Raw genomic sequence first — 20,184 nt, 5'->3', positions numbered from 1 at the left:
TATGCTAACTGATCAGTCAATCTATCAACATACTGTAAACACCTACTCTATGCCAGGTACTGTGCCTCCAGATAGAGAGCAGATGGTCTCATAATACAGATTTTTTTTTCTTTTTGGACATGGTTAATGTAGGAATTTAGTTTGCTTTCCATATTTCTAATAGGTTTTGTTTTTCTTGTCTTCTCAGTGGATAAGAAAAGGAAAATGGAAATGAAAGAACTTGCAAATAAAAATAAAGATGAATTTTTTAAATAAAAAAAACACTTTTAAAAAGGAACAAGTGGGCTTATGTTACATTGAGAGTCTTAGACATGAGGAAGCACTTTTGTCTATCATCACGACTAAACACTGGCACAGAAAAGAAAGTGGTTGGACTTCTTTGCTTACTTCCTTCTATGGAAACCTTTTAAAATAAGCGAAACAGTCACCTTTCAACCGTTCTTCCTTTCTAAGAGGGCTACATTATAAGATCTTCTCAGATCCTTCAGGGTTTTTGAGTAAGAAAAAAATTATAAAGATTAATTACTTTTATACACTTAAAAACTATGATCAGTGCAAAGGCTAATTAAAATTGCAGAGGACTGATGATGAAACATACTGTCCACTTCCAGAAAGAGAAATAAGGAACTCAAGATGGAGAACTAGACATATATTTTCGGACATAGACAATGAGAGAATTCGTTCTGTTTTACTATGCAGATTTGTTGCAATGGTTTTGATTTTCCCTCACTCCCCATCTCTCCCCACTCCAAATAACAGGAAAGTATGGGGAAGAAAAAATAATAATTTTTTGTAAATTGAAAAAAAGGAACATAATTGCCAGATCCTCAAAGCGAAAGTATAAATGGCTTTCTGAAAAGACCATGACATCAAGAGAAAGGCTCACTCTTTCTCAGATTGAGGAAAGTGTGCTCAACACCTTCAGGTTAAAGAGAGTGGTGGTTAGTAGGATACTTAAAGCTGATAAGGACACTCTATGAGAAACACATCTGGGAGGGCTCCATGTTTACTGGACTCACTGTAGGAATTGCTTTAAAAAGGAGGGGGATATGAAGGATGGTAGGATTGGAATCTGGGGCCTGGTGAACAGCTATCTGGCAGTTGACAAAGGGAAATTAACACAGAATAATGGAACTAGTGATGAACACTGGGTTCAAATTCCAGTTCATATAATTATTAGTTATATAATCTTAGACATGTTACTTCCCCTCTATAAATCTCTTTTTTTTTTTAACCTAAGAAATGAGAATGATACTTGCATTCTCTGTCTCATAGGGTTATTGTGAGAAAGATGTTTTACTGACCTTAAAGCACTTAAAGAGAGAGTTGTCTTGTCAATCTTCTTAACCTACTACCATGTTTACCTTTCATAAATGGTTTTTATCAGCTTGTCCTCATAAACCTGGGGGTCGGTCAGTGTAGTTTAATAGATACCCCAAGGGAGGGAAAAAGGAAAAAGGAAAGGAATCAGGATTCCAGGAATCAGCAGATTATCAAACCATTGGATCCTATCTATCACTTTCCTGAGCTTTGAAATCAGCTTTCCCAATAACAGCTGGTGTCTAGCTTTCTTCTCTTCTCTCATGATGGAATTGTCAATTTCCCCCAAAGTTCCATTTCCATCCCAGGAACTATTTCCTCCTTACTGGTCAGAACTAGATTCAGACTAACAGTCCAGTCCTCTTTGGCACTTCTGCCATTTTTTATATAGACAACCAAATCTAGGCAAGTCAAGAATTTCTAAGCTGGTTGGCTTGGCTTTCATCAGGAAGAAAGAGCTAAAGAATATTTAGGCAAGTCTTCCTACCATTATATCACACCTTCGTTCCAGACTTCTGATCTGTTCGTCAAAGTCTTCAGCTAATTTCTCCTTCTGTTCAAACATTCTGTAGTACATTCCTTTAACAAAATAATTTTTGTTTCTTCCCATGCTGATTTCTCCCCCAAACATCCTGTGCTTTCCTCTAGTTCTTGGATTTTCTTCGCCTTTCATATTTTATGCTATTATTTCCCTGTCTTTTTTATCTTGTTTATTTCTTTGCGATATATCCTTCCAGATATTCCACTTGAATCTCTTCCCAACAAGGCACACTAATGCTCATAAGCAACTTTCCTTCCTTGCACTGGGATCTCTAATTCACCCAGTTCTACCTACGTGCATTTGTGGATTTGTATGTCAGCATACAAATGAATCAGGCAAATTATCTCATGTTATCATAGTATTTTGGATCTAGAGGTAGGAAAGTCCACAGGGGTCACCTAATCCAACCCTCTCATTTTACAGATAAGGAAACTGGAAGGTAGGGAAGAGCCATGACTTATAAGGCAATTCATGTATCGCTGGGACGCTTAGTTGTTGTCCCTCTGTGAATTAATAGCTCTCGTCTTTTACAGGTCTCCCTATGTTATACTTACTCTGATCTCTGGTACCAAGCTCTGGAGATATATGTGGGCAATTTTCTCCTTCCCTTCCCTGTTTCCATGAAAAATTCTCTTAATCAGATTAGAAAGTCCCCTGATAAGTATTTTGACAGACTGTTTCTTGATAGACTTAATTTTAGGTCTAATGTTTATTATTCCCGAATTTTAAACTAACTACGATCCAGAAATCTAATTTCTACCTTCAGATGCCATCTTCTTAAACTTGCTGTTCACTTCCCACGCCGGCCTTCCTATTCTGAACCACCACCCTTCCATAACAATGATGATGATGATGATAATAATATAATGTTATATTATAATAATAATATGACGATGATAATTATGATGATAATAACAACGATAATGAAAAAAGCCACTGTTTTCCCTAAGGTTTTTGGTTTTAACCCAAGCTTATTGATCCTCAGCAATGATTTCTGTGTTCTTCCTGATAATAACATTTGTCCCCACAGGAATCACCAGGAATGAGTGAGTAAGGGTCGTCGAGAGTGACAAATCTTGGAGGTACTGAATTAATATTGGCTGGCTAAAAGCATCACCTCTACTAAAATATTGGGGACAGATAGGCCATATATAGTGGTTCCCATTCCATTTCTCAAATGGAGGTGAGATACCCAGAGACTAAATGGAAGGCAGAGTGGCCATCGGGGCAGATGTCTTCCAGAGGAATGGATCAGCTCCCTGAAGCTCAGCTGGCCCCTTAGTTCATTCACTGACATTAAGCCAGACTCTGTGGGTGATCTTGGGGAACTCATCATTTTGTTTGCATCTCCTCCTGCATCTGGGGGCTAAATAGAGGTGAGATCCAAGAGTCAGAACCCTGGAGGGTTGATTAGCTGATTCAACACAAAGCAAACTCACCCATGGTTCTGTGCTTCAGTTTCCCTTTCCAGTAGAATGAGGAAATCACACAGTTAAGAGGGAAAGAGTCAAGAGATCATTTGGTCCAAGTATCTTGTTTTCAGACTTGAAAATTGAGGACTAAAGAAATTAATTTCATAAAACTAAAAAGCCGGGTTAGAATTTGAACTCAGAACTCCCAACTTCAAAATCAGTGTCCTTTCTACTAACTGAATTTCTGGCAAAGAAAAACAAACTTCCTGTAAAAGGTGGGGAGGGTGTGTATCTGACTTTGCACAATCCAAAGGGGTCCTAGCTGCATCGCTGGCCTTGAGCCAGCGGGTTACAATCTGGGGCTCCCCCCGGTCCTCCTTCGGCCCGGTCTGATTTACTGGAAATCACAGCAGAATCAATCATCCTTAATTTTTAACAGGCAGGCCAATGGCCAGGGCCGGCCCAGGGCCGGGCCCTCCTCTCCACCCCATCTGGGTTGGACTCTGGGGTCACTCTGCTCTGAAGCTGCTCACTGATCAGGAGTCGGGGAGCAGGTTTGGTGCTGGGCAAAGGTGGGGAAGGGTACCGTGTGCTGGATTTGAGAATAAGATGGGCTCCTGGTGCTTAATGATCACCCCGGGCCCCCATCCCATCCCATTCCCACCGACCCTTGGGGCTCTTCTTGGGAACTTTTCTCCACTGCTCCTTAGACCTCCCCGGTGCCCCTCGGGCCCCTCGGCCTCCCTTCCTCCCCCCCTCCCCTAATCCAGGGCCCCATCTCCTGCTGCCCTCTCTCTGTTTTCTGCCAGAGCCCGGACCCCTTCCGCTGAACAGATGGACAGAGACCCAGGCCTGGGCGAGAGGAGGAGGAGGGGAGGTGCGGGGGGTAGGGGAGAAGGAAGGACAGCTGTGCTGGGAAATGGAAGAGATTACAGGAAAACAAAACCGAGGGGAGGGGCCCGAGAGGGGAAGGCCGGGCGAGAGCGGATCGGGAGAGAAAGGAGGGCAGAGGCTGCCTGGGGCCCACCCCTACGCCCCCGTCCCCCAGGCCCGGAGCCCGCCCCTTGGGTCTCAGCGGGCAGGGGACTGACCCGGGACCCCCCCGGCATTGGTTCAGCAGGTCAAGGCGGACAGCGACGCCCAGATGGCAGCCCGGCTGACCCCGCTGCTGACCCTGCTGCTGCTCTTTCTAGCGGCCCGGGCCGACGTAAGTGCCCCCACCCGACACACACTCCTCGGGAGGCGGGGGCGCGGGGAGGGAGGCGGGCTAGAGAAGAAGGGCACGGAATTAACCCTTTGCGCGCAGCGGCGAGAGCTTACTTTGGCGCAGCCCAAAACGTGCCCCGTTTGTGGGGATCCTAGACAGCTCCACTGCACCGAACCTTAGCTCCCCTCTCTCTGACCTCATCCGAGCCCCTGGTTTTACGGCCCGGGGAGGGGAAGGGCCTCGGACCCATCCCTTAAACCAGCAAAGCTGATTTTCTTTCCACTGCGCCCCAGCCCTCACGCTCTCTAAGTTACTGGGTTCAAGTCTGACCCCGACAGCTGTGTGACCCTGGACAAGTCCCATGGGGAGAAAAAATAACAAAATAAAACCCGACCGATTCCCAGTTCCTAATCTGAGAGGTCCGAGGAGCATTAAAAACATGGGCCAGGACGTGTGGTTTCGGACCTTTCCTGACACAGGCCCCTTAAGGTGGCTGGTTCCTGAACATATGCGGGGTGAGGGGCCAGAGCTGAAAGGGGGATGGGAACTACAGGTCAGATAGAGCCCCCTGGACCATTAAGACCTGGAAGGAAATTTAATTTCTAATAGAAAAAAAAAAAACATTTATTGAAGTTGGTTTCTGGGGCTTTGAGCCCCTTCCCTCTCACTTTCAATGCCTATTATTCTCAGTGCCCACCTTCTGTAGGGTCAGGCTGATCTATGGAGTCCTGTTTCAAGTAGGACCCAGTCCTCCCCTTCAGGCCTCCAGAGCTTAGGAGAGTAGTCTCACTAACGAGCCCATCCTGGCCCATCATTCTCCTTGGAAGTTTCAAAAAGGCAAATTTAGACATAAGCCCATGGACGCCCAGATGAAGGGGATCAGAGAGGTCACCTGATCTAACCCTCTCTCATTTTGTAGATGAGGATTCTATGGTCCAGAGAGGTTAATGACTCGGCTGAGGTCACACAGGTGATAGAGCTGGGACTTGGACTCCCATTGTCTGATTTCAAACCAGTGCTTCTGGGTTTGATGTCAGGACTAAACTCCTACCAATGAGAATCATTTCAAAGTGGAATAAGTTGCCTCTGAAGATAGAGGGTGGTCCCTCATTTAAAGTCTTCAAACAAAAGCTACTTGTCCATTTTTGGAGGTGTCACATCTCTGAGGTTTCCTGTTTAGATAATAATTAGACTAGAAGGTCTCTGAAATCCTTGCCTGCTCTGAGCCTGATGCTATGAGTCTTTCCATGACTTAAGTGGTATCATCTCCAGGACCTTGTGCTTAATTCTCAACTTCTCCCTTTCTTCCGGATATTTGAAGGTGGACCATGGTAGCAGAGAGGAGCAGACGACTAAGAATGAAACATTATTGGCTCAGCCAAGTGGAAAGAATGAATCCGAGATTGAGCTGGATAATCCCCAAAGCCACATCACATCCCAGAAAGTGGTAAAAGATAAAAACCCTCACCCACCAACAGACTCTCCCACAGAGTCTGCCACTGAACCAACTACTCAATCCCCTACAGAGCTCCCTACTCAATCCCCTACAGAGCTCTCCACTCAACCAACTTCCCAGCCAACCACTCAGGCCCCTCCTGAGCCTACTTGCCTGATTCCTGACACTTCCTGCTCTGAGATGAAAACTCAAGAAGCAGAGAGCATGTTGGGAGCAGCCCTGACAGATTTCTCCCTGAGGCTTTACCGGACCTTCTCAGAAGTGAAGAAAATAGACTCCAATATGGTCTTTTCCCCATTCAGCATTGCAAGCCTTCTCACCAACATCCTCTTAGGTAAGGGTCTTCCCTGTGTACTCCCATCATAGCTGCCCCTCGTGTCCTCATGACTGTCCTGATGACAGCCACACTAAATGGGCTTACGCTCCCTACTGCCAGAACAATATGGCTCCAAGAAGAAAGCTTCTAGATAATGGTGACTGCACCAGGTGCTAACCTATTCCTGCTCATCCCTTTATTCTTCTGACTAGTTTCTTGAGAATCACCTGTGTGGGAGGTGCAAGGATATACCAAGATGCCAAAATGTTGTCCTTGCCCTTAAGAATCCCACAGTCTAGTAGAGGAGAAAAGCCAAGTACACTAGTATGTGTGTGTATATATGTATGTATGTATACATATATATACTATATATAGTGGTACACTGTAAGTGGGATAGAATATTATAGGAGATGAGAAGAATGAATGATTGGCGAGGGCTATTTCTTGAAAAACGAAACACTATTGCTAGACTTGGAAGGAAGAAGAAAATTTAAATAAAGACAGATGTGGAGTAGAGAGAGAAGATCATATAGAGGGAAAGAGTGCTGCATATGGGTTCAAATCCCAGCTTTGCAACTTTTTTTTTTAAGTCCCATGAGAGATTGTTACCTTCATTTCCCAATAGATGCCTTCCTCATCCCCACCCAAAAGCCATTTCTTATAACGAAGAATTAAAAAAAGAAAATAAGAAGATGATGGATGGGAGTTATTCATCAAAACAAACCATCATATAGACCAAGCCTGACATTATATAAAGTGTTTCACACCCATAGGTCCCATCTTATATTTCTTCTTTGGGGTCAAACTGGGTAATTATAGCTATATAACATTTGATTTTGATTTTATTTCATCAAGCCTTTGTTAAGTACGAACTGTTTATAAGATGCTGTACTTGGCTCTGGGACTACAGGAGTAACATAGTACATGGAACCTATCTTTAAGGAGTTTACAATGAAAGGGAAACCATGGGCAGAAAGACACAGTCCAGAAAGTTGAGGATGAGGCAAAGATGAATATCAGGGAAGGTTTTATGGAGCAGGTGGCATCTGGAAAGGGAGGGACTTTAGAAATAAAGAAATAAAGGGGTAGATGTTCATTCTAGTCTTAAAGATGGCTAAGGTGAACAAAGCCAGAGCGGGAGCAGGATGAAGGATGGAGAATAGTTATACTCCAGAGAAAGATTAGGGAAGCATGTCTCCTGTTTCTTGGCAGAGAGTTCATGGATTCTAGGGAGTGACACATATTTGCATACATGGTTTGTTCTTTTTTAGTACTTTACGGTGCTTTTTGTGTTTGTTATAAAGGTGTCTTCTTCTAGAGTTGAAAAAACAGTTCAGCTTGACTGGAATTTTGATTTCATGAAGAGAATAATATGGGATAGATCAACAAGCTGTGATTATACCTACTACATGTCAGGCACTGTCCTAGGTACTGATAATCTGAAGATAAAAGAGAAAGTAGTCTCTGCCCTCAAGAAGCTTATAGTTTAGCTGAGGAAACCTACAGTTTAGCTAAAGATTTGTCTGAATCAAGGTCTATATTAATAAAAGGTGGTTTTGATGGGAAGGCACTAGGAGCTGGGGGCCTCAGGAAAGGCTTCTCATAAGAAAATAGAACTTTAGTCAAGTCTTAAAGGAAGTAATAGAGACTGGCTCAAAGAGGGTCTTGGATGACAAGATCAAACATTTCTATTCTATTTGTTAAGCAATGGGGATCCACCAAAGACTTCTGAATAGAGGAGTAGTATGATCATAACAGTGCTAAAGTGAGGGGTGGGAAATGTCCAGCCCATGGACCATATAAGACCCACAAAAATCTGCTAAGGCATCCCCAAGAAATGATGAGTTGAAAGCTAGATACAATATCCTCCCACTGCTTGAGTTTTATAAGTCAACAATTTTATATGGCCTGCAAATGATGTTATAAATATCTAAATGGCCCTTGGCAGAAAAAAAGGTTCTCTACGCCTAACATGAGGATGTATAAGAGCAGGGTGGAATCAGGGAATGGAAGAAGAAGATATTGCCAAAATAGGAATAAGCCTTCTCAACAGCTAACTAGATGTAAATATTGAGGGGAAAAAAAGAGTCAAAGCTGATTCCAAGATTGCAATTCTAGTAGCTGGATACATGAAAATTGTTGACAGGATTGGAGGAGTTAAAAGGAGAGATCAGTGTAAGAAGGAAGGAGCTTGACTCTAGATAAGCTGAGTTTGAAATTTCAACAGAACATTCACCTGGAAACCTTCAATAGCTAGTTGGAAGTAGGTCATTGGAGCACTGAGGAGAGACGGAGGGAAAAATATGGATTGAGAAGGGAGAAGCCTCAGGTTTTGACCTTTTCCAGGGTTTTTCAACAAGAAACCTCCACAACATGAAAATAAATCCTCTTTGGTAGCTATCCCAGCCTTGACTCCAATCTGAAGCTACTAACTCTGAACCCCATTTCATCTTCCACAGGGGCTGGAAACACCACCAAAAGAAACCTGGAAGATGTTCTCTCTTACCCCAAGGACTTTGACTGTGTTCACCAGACCCTGAAGAACCTATCCACCAGTGGCTTTATCTCAACCTCTCAGATCTTCCACAGTCCTGGTGAGATGCTATCTGCAAGGGCTGACAAGTCACCTCCTCCCCATCTCTGAAGGGAGCCCTAAGGGTTCTCAACTGCCATTGATCCTGATTGGCTATTGAGATCCAGAAGTGGAAAGGATGGGAAGGTGTAGATATGATAAGAATTGTTATACCAGAGTATGGGACTTTTTTAGAACTGTGTATGATATTGAATGAATGAATGAATGAATGCTCATTTATTGAGTGCCTTCTATGTCCTAAGCATTGTAATAAGGACTGATGATAGGAATACAAAAGAGAACTTCCCTTGAAGAGCTTACATTTTAATGGTAAGTGATAACATGTATTGAGAAGAGGTGGCTAAGAAAGGATAATTTGGCCTGGGGGATCATAAGGAGGAGAGTCACAGGGCAACCAGTTGCCATGTATACTCTTTTCTAGACCAATTTAGTGTTCATTTGATTACCATTCCCAGAGTAAAAGGAAAAAGGGGCAGAAGCCAGGTACAGAACACAGCATAGCGGGAAAATAGATGGAAAGAAGCATGATTGGGTGCCAGCTAGCTAGAATGGGCTCTCATCAATGAAGGCCCCCGGAAGGGAGATCCAGAGCTGAGTGGCTTAACTCCTCCAGGGCATAGTCTCCAGTTTGAGGGCACAGAAGCATCAGCACAGCAAGGCAGGAAGATTGCCAAGGTGCTCGTAGAATACATTAGCAAGACTGGGTTTGAGCCCAAAGGGATGATTATTAAGCTAAGCACTAGACTAAAAGTGAGGAGATCTTGTAAGCCAAACCTTGGTGAGACATGAAGTTAATTCAGAGACGGGGAGGGTCAGGAAAATTGAACTTGGATGAAGGAAGACTTCCATTCAGATTCTGCCCATGGAAGATTTTTGTCCCTAAACCAGTTCCCTCATGTATAAGAAAAGGATAATGCTACTGTTGTTATTGTTAGCCCAGCCCTGCTCCTAACTTGATTCACTCTGGCAAATGCCTTAGGCTTCTGTTTCCTCACTGCTGAAATGAAAGGTAGACTAAGGTCCCTTTCCAGCTTCTATGGTTTTCTGGAGTAGGAAAGGGTAGATTGGCCCATGCATGTAAAGTTAAAAGCCATCTTGGCAAGGAGCTGGGGAGCTTCCCTCTTCTCCTCTCACCATGACTTGTCCATTATCATTCTCCCAGATCTGATTCTAAAGAAGGACTTTGTGAATGCCTCCCAGGCCCTGTATGGCAACCAGCCCACGGTTCTGAGCAACGACAGCGAGGTGAACTTGGCTTTGATCAACTCGTGGGTGGCCAACAGGACCAATAACAAGATCGTCAACCTCCTGAAGAGCCTGCCATCGGACATCAGGCTTGTCCTAGTCAATACTATCTACCTTAATGGTAAGAAATCAAATGGGAGGAGAATTCATGTAAAACTCATGATTAATTTCCGTTTGATTTAAATAGCAACTTTTTGTCGTTGCCTGCCGTAAGAGGCCATTGATGCACTGGATTGGGTACTGGACTTGGAATCGAATACTCCTCTGAGTCTTTTTAATTGTGTGATCCTAGCAAGTCATTTCATTTCTATCCTTAGTCACAAATGGATGGAAATCTGGATTTGTGGGAAAATACCCATACCAAGAGTTCTCTATATTGATAAAATCCCTAAACCTCTAGGTCTTTTTATAACCTTGTGTTCCTGGCTTTCAGGAAGTTTGAATGAGCTGGACCCCCAGGGGCAACCTTCCTGAACTAGAACTTGTCCACGAGTTCATCCTTTCCTCAAAATTTTCCAGACTTAGTCTCAGAACTAACAGTTTACTTTCTACCAGACCTTCTAGTAAGCCTAAAAGACTTCCAGAAACAGCTGGGTATGGAGTCAAGAGTCTCCACTCTTTCATTTATGAGCTTGTGACTATGGGCAGCTTTATTTTCTGAGTCTTACTTTCTCCATGTTTGAACTTTGGTAGAGCTGTGAACTTGAACTCAGTGATTTATTATTTCCAACCATGCAAATCAATCAATCAAATGCAACAATTAATTAATCGATTTGTTTAATCATTGAAGCCAATGAATTATTTAGTTTGATTTTAAAAGTTACTTAACAATTTTAAGTAACTTCTCCATGGACTATGAATTTAATAAACATTTGCTCTTTTGTCGTGATGAAGAAAACACTTAGAAAGTTGAAAATAAGATATAAATTTGAGCTATTAGAAAGTTTTCTCCAACACAAGGCCTTTGTCTTCCTGCCTCTGTCTTGCCATCATCACACTCTCTTCTTTCCTTCAGCCAAATGGAAGATGACCTTTGACCCCAAAAAAACTTATCTGGAGAACTTTTACCCCAAATCCACCAAGGTAAAGGTGAAGGTGCCCATGATGAGGAGTGAGAAGTATCCAGTGACCCATTTCACAGACCCCAACTTGAAAGCCAGGGTGAGTACAAAGGGTCTTGCCAGCAGCCACCTTGATCCTCAGTCACCACCTGGGATCCTTTCTGGATTTCTCGTTTTCATAAACACAGAAGAATCTTTTCTACTCCAACCACTCTTCCTCTTTCTCCTTTTCCTTTTTTTTTACTCTGCTTTTTATAACTTTCTTCTCTCCAGTAGTTCCCTGAGGAAGACAGAGACCTCTGTACTCCCTCTCCAGCAGCAATTGAGTTCACACGAGCCACATTGAGACTCAGTATCCCTTTTTGGCCAAACCATTAGGGAACCCAGAAAGCTGAGAAAATTCTGTATCTACGTGGTACATGTGGATACATATGTGTGTCCATGTGGATGGTGAATTCCTCAATAGAATGAGACTAGCAAGAACGGTTCAGACCTTTAAGGTAGCACTTTCCCTCTATGAGATGAAGGATTATCACTCTCATTTTGGAGATGAGAAAATTTGAAGTCGCTCATCCACAGACACACGGAACCTCAGAAATAGTTGAGATGGACAAGGCAAATGTATCTCTGAACCAGAGGTGAGGTGAGACATATCTCAAAGCCTGGAGGGTTCTGTTTCATTACTTCCTATGTGTCCAGCACTGTCCCAGGTGCTATCCAGGATACAAAGAAAGCATGAGACACAATCCTAGTCCCTTGAGGAGCTTCCCTTCCCTTGGAGAAATCAAGATTCACACACGAATAGGGAACAAGAAGACAGTGTCCATTTTATAGACCAAATACAGACAAGTCCTGCAGGTAATCAAAACCCAGAACTGGAAGGGACCGCATCCAAATTCCTCACTTAATAGATGTGGAAACTCATGTCTGGGAAAGGAAGAGACTTGCCAAAGGTCATACTTGGCAGGAAGTACAAGAGTTAGGATTCAAAACTAGGTTTTCTGTCTCCCAAGGCCAGAGTATTTCACTTGTATGACACTTCTTCATTATGAGCAGTTGAAATAGAGAGTGAAAAGGTTATCACCCCCATTTTGAAGATGAGGAGACTGAGCCTCAGAGAGTTGCTCATGGCCATGCAGATGGTCACGGTTGGAGCTTAGATTAAACCCAGGTTTTCCATTGCCTTTTCTACCACCACTACTACCCCACTGCCCACAAGTGGAGAAACACTGAAGGTGTGATTAGGTGTTGGGGCAGGGAGTAGCCTATAAATGAGGAGAGAGGCTCAGTGGAGAGAGAGCCTGTGTAGTGGGAAGGGAAGACAGGATTTAATCAAAGATGAATTTCTAGGGGTCCTCAAACTAAGGCCCGAGGGCCAGATGCAGCAGCTGAGGACGTTTATCCCCCTCACCCAGGGCTATGAAGTTTCTTTATTTAAAGGCCCACAAAACAAAGTTTTTGTTTTTACTATAGTCCGGCCCTCCAACACTCTGAGGGACAGTGAACTGGCCCCCTATTTAAAAAGTTTGAGGACCCCTGTTCTAGAGGAAGGGATGTCATAGATGGCTTCTGAAGAATGACTAAGAATGACGCCCCAAAGTGAGTCTTGGCAAATGGTTGTTCCTCCTGTGGAGTCAGAGAAGATACAGCGTGGTATCCTGGCTTGTCCACCAGCTTCAAGTATACGCCCTCTCATGGCTTTCTCTACTTCCAGGTGGGGTCTTTCAGACTCATACAAGTCCTTGTAGATTTACAAAGCACTTTCCTCAATACAACACAGTAAGGTGGGTGGTACTGGCAATGTTATCTCCGTTTTACACATAGGAAATTAAGCCTCAGTGACATCAAGTGAGTGACTAGCCCAGTACCAAATGGCTAATTCATGACTTTCTCCTACAACCAGATTCCATGTGCTGACCTTCGTGGCCACCAAATGTTTGCCTGAGCAACATGCTCACACTGCAGGCCTCTTATTCCTTTAGAATTCTCAAAAGCTTTAGAGTTAATGTTGTAGGAGGAGTTTGTATCTATTTGGAGTCTTCTCTCTGATATTTGGGTGACTTTTGGGAAATCACTTAATTTCCCAAGTTTGTGAAAAGTGAGAGAATTGTGCTAAATGGCCTCGGAGGTCCCTCCCAAAGCTGGTTTTCTCAGCCTGTGGCTCCCAAGGCAACTTGGGACTCAGCAGGGATAGCCCTAGTTGGCAATGGGAAGGCTGAGGGCCCCATCTCTTGGTCCCCAGATTGGTCTCCTGCAGCTCTCCGATGACCTGAGCCTGGTGATCCTGCTGCCTCAGCACTTGGGCGTGCAGCTTGCTGAGGTCGAGCTAAGACTCAGCAGCCCGGTCTTCAGCGCCATCTTGGAGAAACTGGAGAAGAGTAAAAGTCAGGCGACTCTGGTGACCATGCCTCGACTCAAGGTGAACACCAGCCAGGACCTGCTCCAGATCTTGGAGAAGATGGGTGAGCTCTGTGACCTCATTGCTTTCCTTATAGAGAACAGACCGGGGTGGCAAGGGAGTAAGAATGCTGTCCATCTACATAGGCCTTGGGACTCTCTTCGGTGCTTTAACTGTCTCATTTGGCCCTCACGACAATCCCCCCAAATGGGTAACATGGTAGCGTGGAAAGAGCTCTGGACTTCGAGTCAGAAAGGTTTGATTCAAATCCTTGCTCAGATACTAACTGCATGGTCCTGGGCAAGTAACTTCCTTGTGCCTAAGTTTCTTCATCTGTACAATCAGAATGTTGAACTCAGTGACCTCTAAAGTCATTTCCAATTCTCATCCCATGATGCTCTTTGACAGGTGAGGAAGCTGAAGCTCAGAATTCGGTACATGGTCAAGAAAACATTGCACATTAATGCCAGAGCCAGCACTAGAAGTTATGGCTCATAGGTCTCAGGCCCAGGATTCTTTCCATTTCACTGTGCTAAAGACACTGGGAGGAATGGATGGCTATTGTCCATTCTAGACTGTTCCCCCGGCTTTTCAGAACTGGGTCCAGCCCCCAGGAATAGGTATTGCCTGCAGGGGAATGGAAAGGATGTGTCTAAGAAGCCCTTTTCATGCTAGTCAGTCAATCAGTCAATCAACAAGCATTTATTAAAAATCTATTATCTGGGGACAGCTAGGTGGCACAGTGAATGGAGCACCAGCCCTGAAGTCAGGAGGACCTGAATTCAAATCTGGTCTCAGACACTTTCCTAGTTGTGTGACCCCAGGGCAAGTCACTTAACTCGGATTGCCTCAGCAAAAAGAAAAAAGAAAAAGGAAGGAAGGAAGGAAGGAAGGAAGGAAGGAAGGAAGAAAGAAAGAAAGAAAGAAAGAAAGAAAGATCTATTATGAAGGACAGCTAAGTGGCACAGTAAGTAGAGCACCTTGTTCTTGAGTCAGCTTTCAAATCCCGCCTCAGACATTTCCTAACTGTGTGCTCCTGAGCAAGTCACTTAATCCCAATTGCCTACAAAAGAAAAAGTCTTTTATAAGGCAGACATTGTACAAGCCACTAGGGTTCCAAAGCCCACAGTCTCTGTCTGAAGGAATAAGATGGAATGTTATTCATAAGAAACAGCAGGAAGGTCTATTTGTCTAGACAGCAGATTGTGGGAAGGAGAGTCATTTATAATGAAATTGAAAACTACTAGAGTACAGTCAGGCTATAAAGGGCTTCAAAAGCCAAGCAAAGGACTATCTATTTTATCCTAGAGGCAACAGGGAGCCACTATAGTTTATTGAGTAGGAGAGTATCGTAGTCAGCTCTGTAGTTAAGGAAAACCACTTTAGCAGTTGAACTGGAGAAAGGAGAGACATGAGTCAGAGAGATCAATGGAAAAGGTCATAGCAGTCATCCATGGAAGAAATGATGGGGGGGGGGGGGGCTGTGTGAACAGTGAGGACTAGATGAATGGAAGAGCTTGTGAAGGAAGAAACAGCAAGATGTGATGACTGATTAGGAGGGTGAGAGAGTGTTGGGGTCGCAAGCCTGGAAGAATGAGAGCATGGAAGAGCCCTTGGCAGAAATAGACAATATTGGAAGAAGGATGGTTTGGGGGAACGATACAATGAATTGTGTTTGAAACATGTTGAGTTTGAGGTATCTATGAGTCAACCAGTTTGAAATGTTTAGTGGGTGACTGGAAACACAAAATGAGAGCAGAGCAGGAGCTAAAGAATCATGTACATGGCAATGAAAATTAAATCCATGGGAATTGATGAGGTCATCAGGAGAGATGTAGAGAGAGAACAGAGTGAGTCTTAAGACAGCGTGGTGAGGGACACTCACCTTTATGGCCCTTGATTTGCATGAGCCAGTAAAATAACCTGAGAAAGAAAGGACAGAGAGGAATCTTGGGATAGAGAAGTGTCACCAAAACCCAAGGGGAAGAGAGTCCAGATGAACAAGGTGATTAACAGTTTCCAAAACCCCAGAGAGATGAAGAAGGATAAGGACTGAAAAAGTCACTTTCAGTTTAATAATTGAGCCATTAGTGGAGCAATTGCTTTCACTGGAGTGCCCTGACAAGAAATCATTTTGCAAAGAATGAAAAAAGTAAGAGGAAAGGCCAGGAAAATAAGCATCTTTTTTTTAAAAAAAGGAGTTTGGCCAGAAAGAAAGGGAAAGATAGAGGGTTATAGTGAAGGTTTTTCCCAGATAGAGGAGATGGGAATGTTTGTAGATTGTAAAGAGAGGGAGCCTCAAAAACAGGAGTAAGTGACGCACAGGAACTGAGTTATATAGATCACAACATATGCAACAGACATGTTTACTGTGTACAAACCTCTCCCCATTCATAATATCCTGAGGGAGACACAATATTTCCATAAGGACTCTGCCCTTAAGTACTTTATGGTCTAGGAGTCAAGTGACACACACAGAGGTAACTAGAAAATATACTATTTCTTAAGCACAATAGAGTAATCCATCACTCAATCATAAGCATTTATTAAGCATTTACTGTATGCCAGGCACTGGGGATACAAATAAAAGAATGAAACAATTTCTACATTTTTTCTTTCTTTTTTTTTTTACTTTTAAGTTGGGGAATGGAAGGAAGGAAATGAGCATTTAAATGTCTCAGCCAGATACTGAACTAAGTACTTTTACAAATATTATCTCATTTGAAGTGGGTGGGAGAGAAGGGAAAGAGAAGCTTCTTAGCTGAAAAATAAAGTAGGAGAGAGAGAGAGAGAGAGAGAGAGAGAGAGAGAGAGAACAAAACAAACAACGAATTTCTGCTCTTAAGTGTATATTCTATATTCTAACAAAGTGAGATCCAATGAAAGTTTCTGTTAGGAGCCGGGGGGGCTTCCTGGTGGAAGTGGCTAGTAAACAAGTTGATCTTTAAAGGCTGATGATGAGAAGAAGCAATTACTTTAATTTTTTTTTTTGGAAGGTGCTCAAAGAATTTTGGGAACTAATTTCAAATCAATTCAAATCAAGAAATATTGATTAACCACCTATTGGATAAAGGCATTAGTGATAAAAAGACAAAAAAATAGTGATAGCTTTTCAATGAATGTACAGTTTCCTGTGGGATATAACATTCAGAGAGCAGCATAATAGAAGTCATTATGTGACAAGGGTGATCGAGACGCCTAGACCAGGTGGTCTATGGACATTGCAGGAAGAAGAGAAGAGTTGTAGCCATGGACATCAAGGAAGGCTTCATGGAAGAGGTAGCACCTTGGTTGGTCCTTGAAGAAAGAGCCGACCCAGTTGAGGAAGGAGTATTTTGGGGGCAGAGGGATTCAGCTACCTTTTTGTGAATATAAAATGGAAGGAGGTAGAATGTCAAGTTCTGGAAATAGGTAGCAGTCCAATTAGGCTGGAATGTAAATGAAGCTGGGAGGGAGGTTGGAGGCAGACTTTATGAGCTCATTTCCCGCCCATGGGAGGTAGGAATGCCGGAGTGACTTCATTCTCCAGGGCTGAGAGCACAAGGCAAGCCTTGTGGGTAGGGATGTGCCTGGCTCTCCCACCTGTCACTGATGCTGACTTTCTCTTCCCAGAATTCTTTGACTTCTCCTATGACCTCAACCTGTGCGGGCTGACAGATGACCCAGAGATTCAGGTATCCACTGCCCATCACCAGACCATGCTAGAGCTGAATGAAGCAGGGGTAGAGGCGTCGGCAGCCTCCACCGTCTCCGTAGCCCGCACCATGTCTATCTTTGAGGTGAGGCAGCCCTTCATCTTCGTGCTGTGGCACCAGAAGTACAAGTTCCCCATCTTCATGGGCCGTGTGTATGACCCCAACTCCTGAGCTTTGGAGGGATCACTGGGTAGGACCGGCTCCTGATGCCCCAATCTTCGCCTCCACCTTCCGATGCTACAGAACACCCTAGGCCTGCCCACGCTGCCTTTTCCCATTTCCTGCCTTCAAGCAACCAGCTTTGGGACCACAATACTGCACAGTAACTCTTTCTTCACCCTTCCTTTCTCCCTTCAAGGGCCCACCTGAGCCCAGCTTTTACTAATAAACTTGGCAGGGCAGACATTTCTTGGACTCTTATTTATCCCCATCAGAATTTGTACATGGAATTGCAGAGAGGATTGATTTCACTGATTATACTCCTATTCAAATCCCAGTCTAAGGCTTTTTTGGCTCATTTTTTTCCCTCTTAGGGTAGCTAATATTTATTTAATATTTTAAGATTTGCAAAACACTTTACAATGATTAATTCTTTGATCGTCACACAGATAAGGAAACAAACATATAGGGTGAGGTGACTTGGCCAGGAACACATATCTAGAAAATGTCTGAGACAAGATTCAAACATTGCTCTTCCTTACTTTAAATCCCATGTTCTATCCACTGCTCCATATAGCTGCCATATAAGGCTTTTAAGGTTTGCAAAGAATTTGTTGAGCCTAATTATCTCCAGGTCCAGATGAAGAAACTGAGGCTGAAACAAGTTAAGTGACTTGCTCACAAACATGTGGGTAAGAATTTGAACTTAGGACCCCCTGACTCTAAATCTAAAATCCGATTCATCAGTAGTGTGACTGATGAGGTTCATAGGATGATTCCCAAAGCATGTGATCCCAAGGATCCTTCCTTCCTTCTGGGAGCAAGTCTTCTCCTCTCCAATGTCCCACTTGCTGCCCTTGTTCCCCATCTGATTTTTCCTTTTCTCTGTTCTCCTTGATTCTCTTATTTCTCAAAGTCTCCAGGTCTCTTCTTTCCTATTATATGCCCCCTTTTTCTCTCTCAATGTTTGTCTTTCTCTTATCTCTTAGCATTTTATTTCTGCCTCTCATGTCTCTTAATACCCCTTTTTGTGATGTTTTTCCAGGTACCTCTTCTCCCAACTTTCTCATTTTCAGGGACACTCACATTTCTGTTGGTTAATGTAACCAACACAAACCCTTCCAGTACCCTCTGGATTGTGGGATTTTGACCAAGGACTCCGCTTGGGTAGATGTGAAAACTAAGACTTAGTTAAAGAGATGACTTAGGGAAATAACTTGTCCAAATTCACACAGATAAGAAATGACATCAAATGCAGGTCATCTGACCCCCAATACAAACTCTTTATAATATAATTAATATAATATAATAATGACACTTGCTATAGCATATGGAATATCAGTCCTAGAAGAAGCCATCATACATTAAACACAGAATACTAGAGGCGGGGAAGAGAAAGAAAGAGAATAAGCATTTATTAAGAATCTCCTAAGTGGCAGGCACTGTGCATCATTATCTCCCATTTATAATGGAGAAAACTGAGGCAGAAACTGATGACTTGTCCAGGATCACACAGCTAGGAAGTATGGAAGCCACCAACCAACATAGGGAATGTTGATTCCAATTTCTCAAACATCCTACACTCAACCAAGGTGACCCACTGAGTTGATGGCCTTGGGGATTCAGAAAAAAAACATTGTTTTCCCTATAGCTCGCTCATCCTATTGTTAAAATCGGGTTTTCCAAGTTCTCTCATGAAGGTGGTATCACCTTGGTGCTGAAGAGCTAGGAATCCAACACAGAAGTCCTGCTTTCTGTCACCATGGTTGACATTGGCCTCTATAAAGAATTAAAACAGAGCACATGAGCTCCAAACTCTATGTGAGGGTGCAAGGAACCTCCAACCTCTGAGAAGGAACAGGAAGAAAGAAGAAGAATGACGTGACTCTCTGAGAAGGATTTTGCTAATCAAAGACTTTGGGATAGTTTATCTGTGCATGGAGCTCAAGCTGGAAGGTAACTCAGAGGTAATTCAGAGGCAACTTAGGTTATTTTATAGAGGGAGGAAACTGAGAAAGAAAGGGAAAGTCACTGGTCTAAAGTTATCTACAAAGAAGAAGCAGAGGTAATACTTCAACCCAGATATATTCAATGTTTTAATTTTATTTTTTCAATTAATTAAAATTCATTTTCTTTCCTGCCCATCTCTTCTCTCTGTCCATTGGAGGGAAAAAAAAGATAATGAAAAATAAAACTCTTGTGAGAAATATGAATAATCAAGCAAAACAAATTCTTTTGTTAGTTTCACATGTATATGTGTGTACACACACACACACACACACACACACACATACACACACACACACACATATATATATATAATATATATATATATATGTTTTTTCCCCCAAAACGTAAGTCCGCCCCTCTCTGTCAAAAAAATGAGTAGTATCTTTCTTCATCAGCGGTCCTATGGAATCATGGCTGATCATTGCATTGAGTGAGTCCTTAAGTCAGTAGTTCTCAAAGTATGGTCTAGAGAATCCTGGGGATCTCTAAAATCCTTTTAAAAGGTCTACAAATTCAAAAATAGTTTTTATTTCCAATATGGTAAATGTCTATAAATATAACCCAGATAAACAAAAATGCTTTGGAGAGAGACTCAATAATTTTTAATAGGATAATGATACTGAAAACAAAAGTTTGAGGACCACTGCCTTAAGTCTTTCAAAGTCAATCCAGGTTTTTCACGCTAGATTTAGCTTTCTTTCCATAGCACTACACTCAAAGGTACAGACCAGTGGGAAACAAATCCTACAATGAAGGAGGGAGGTCACAGGC

At 43.0% G+C, this 20,184-nt stretch overlaps 1 protein-coding gene across 4 annotated transcripts; it reads left to right on the top strand.

Annotated features, from left to right (window-relative positions):
- The first annotated feature begins 3,749 nt into the window (after positions 1-3,749).
- SERPING1 (serpin family G member 1) lies at positions 3,750-17,652 on the top strand. Of its 4 annotated transcripts, none has more exons than XM_023506407.2 (8): positions 3,750-3,845; positions 4,394-4,480; positions 5,802-6,270; positions 8,712-8,846; positions 10,008-10,211; positions 11,106-11,251; positions 13,394-13,613; positions 17,162-17,652. In XM_023506407.2, exons 2-8 carry the CDS (start codon positions 4,418-4,420, stop codon positions 17,413-17,415), a joined length of 1,491 nt encoding a protein of 496 aa, XP_023362175.1. In that variant the 5' UTR covers positions 3,750-3,845; positions 4,394-4,417; the 3' UTR covers positions 17,416-17,652. The 4 variants fall into 4 exon arrangements, with proteins under 4 accessions (XP_023362175.1, XP_012408176.1, XP_012408175.1 ...); XM_012552722.3 differs by having other exon boundaries at positions 3,753-3,827; positions 4,391-4,480; XM_012552721.3 differs by having other exon boundaries at positions 3,764-3,845; positions 4,391-4,480.
- Positions 17,653-20,184: the final 2,532 nt, after the last annotated feature.

Source organism: Sarcophilus harrisii, chromosome 6 (genome assembly GCF_902635505.1).
Source record: "Sarcophilus harrisii chromosome 6, mSarHar1.11, whole genome shotgun sequence".
In the NCBI taxonomy this organism is placed as follows: domain Eukaryota; kingdom Metazoa; phylum Chordata; class Mammalia; order Dasyuromorphia; family Dasyuridae; genus Sarcophilus; species Sarcophilus harrisii.
Note: the sequence above shows the minus strand (reverse complement) of the source record. Positions and strands in the feature narration are given on the sequence as shown.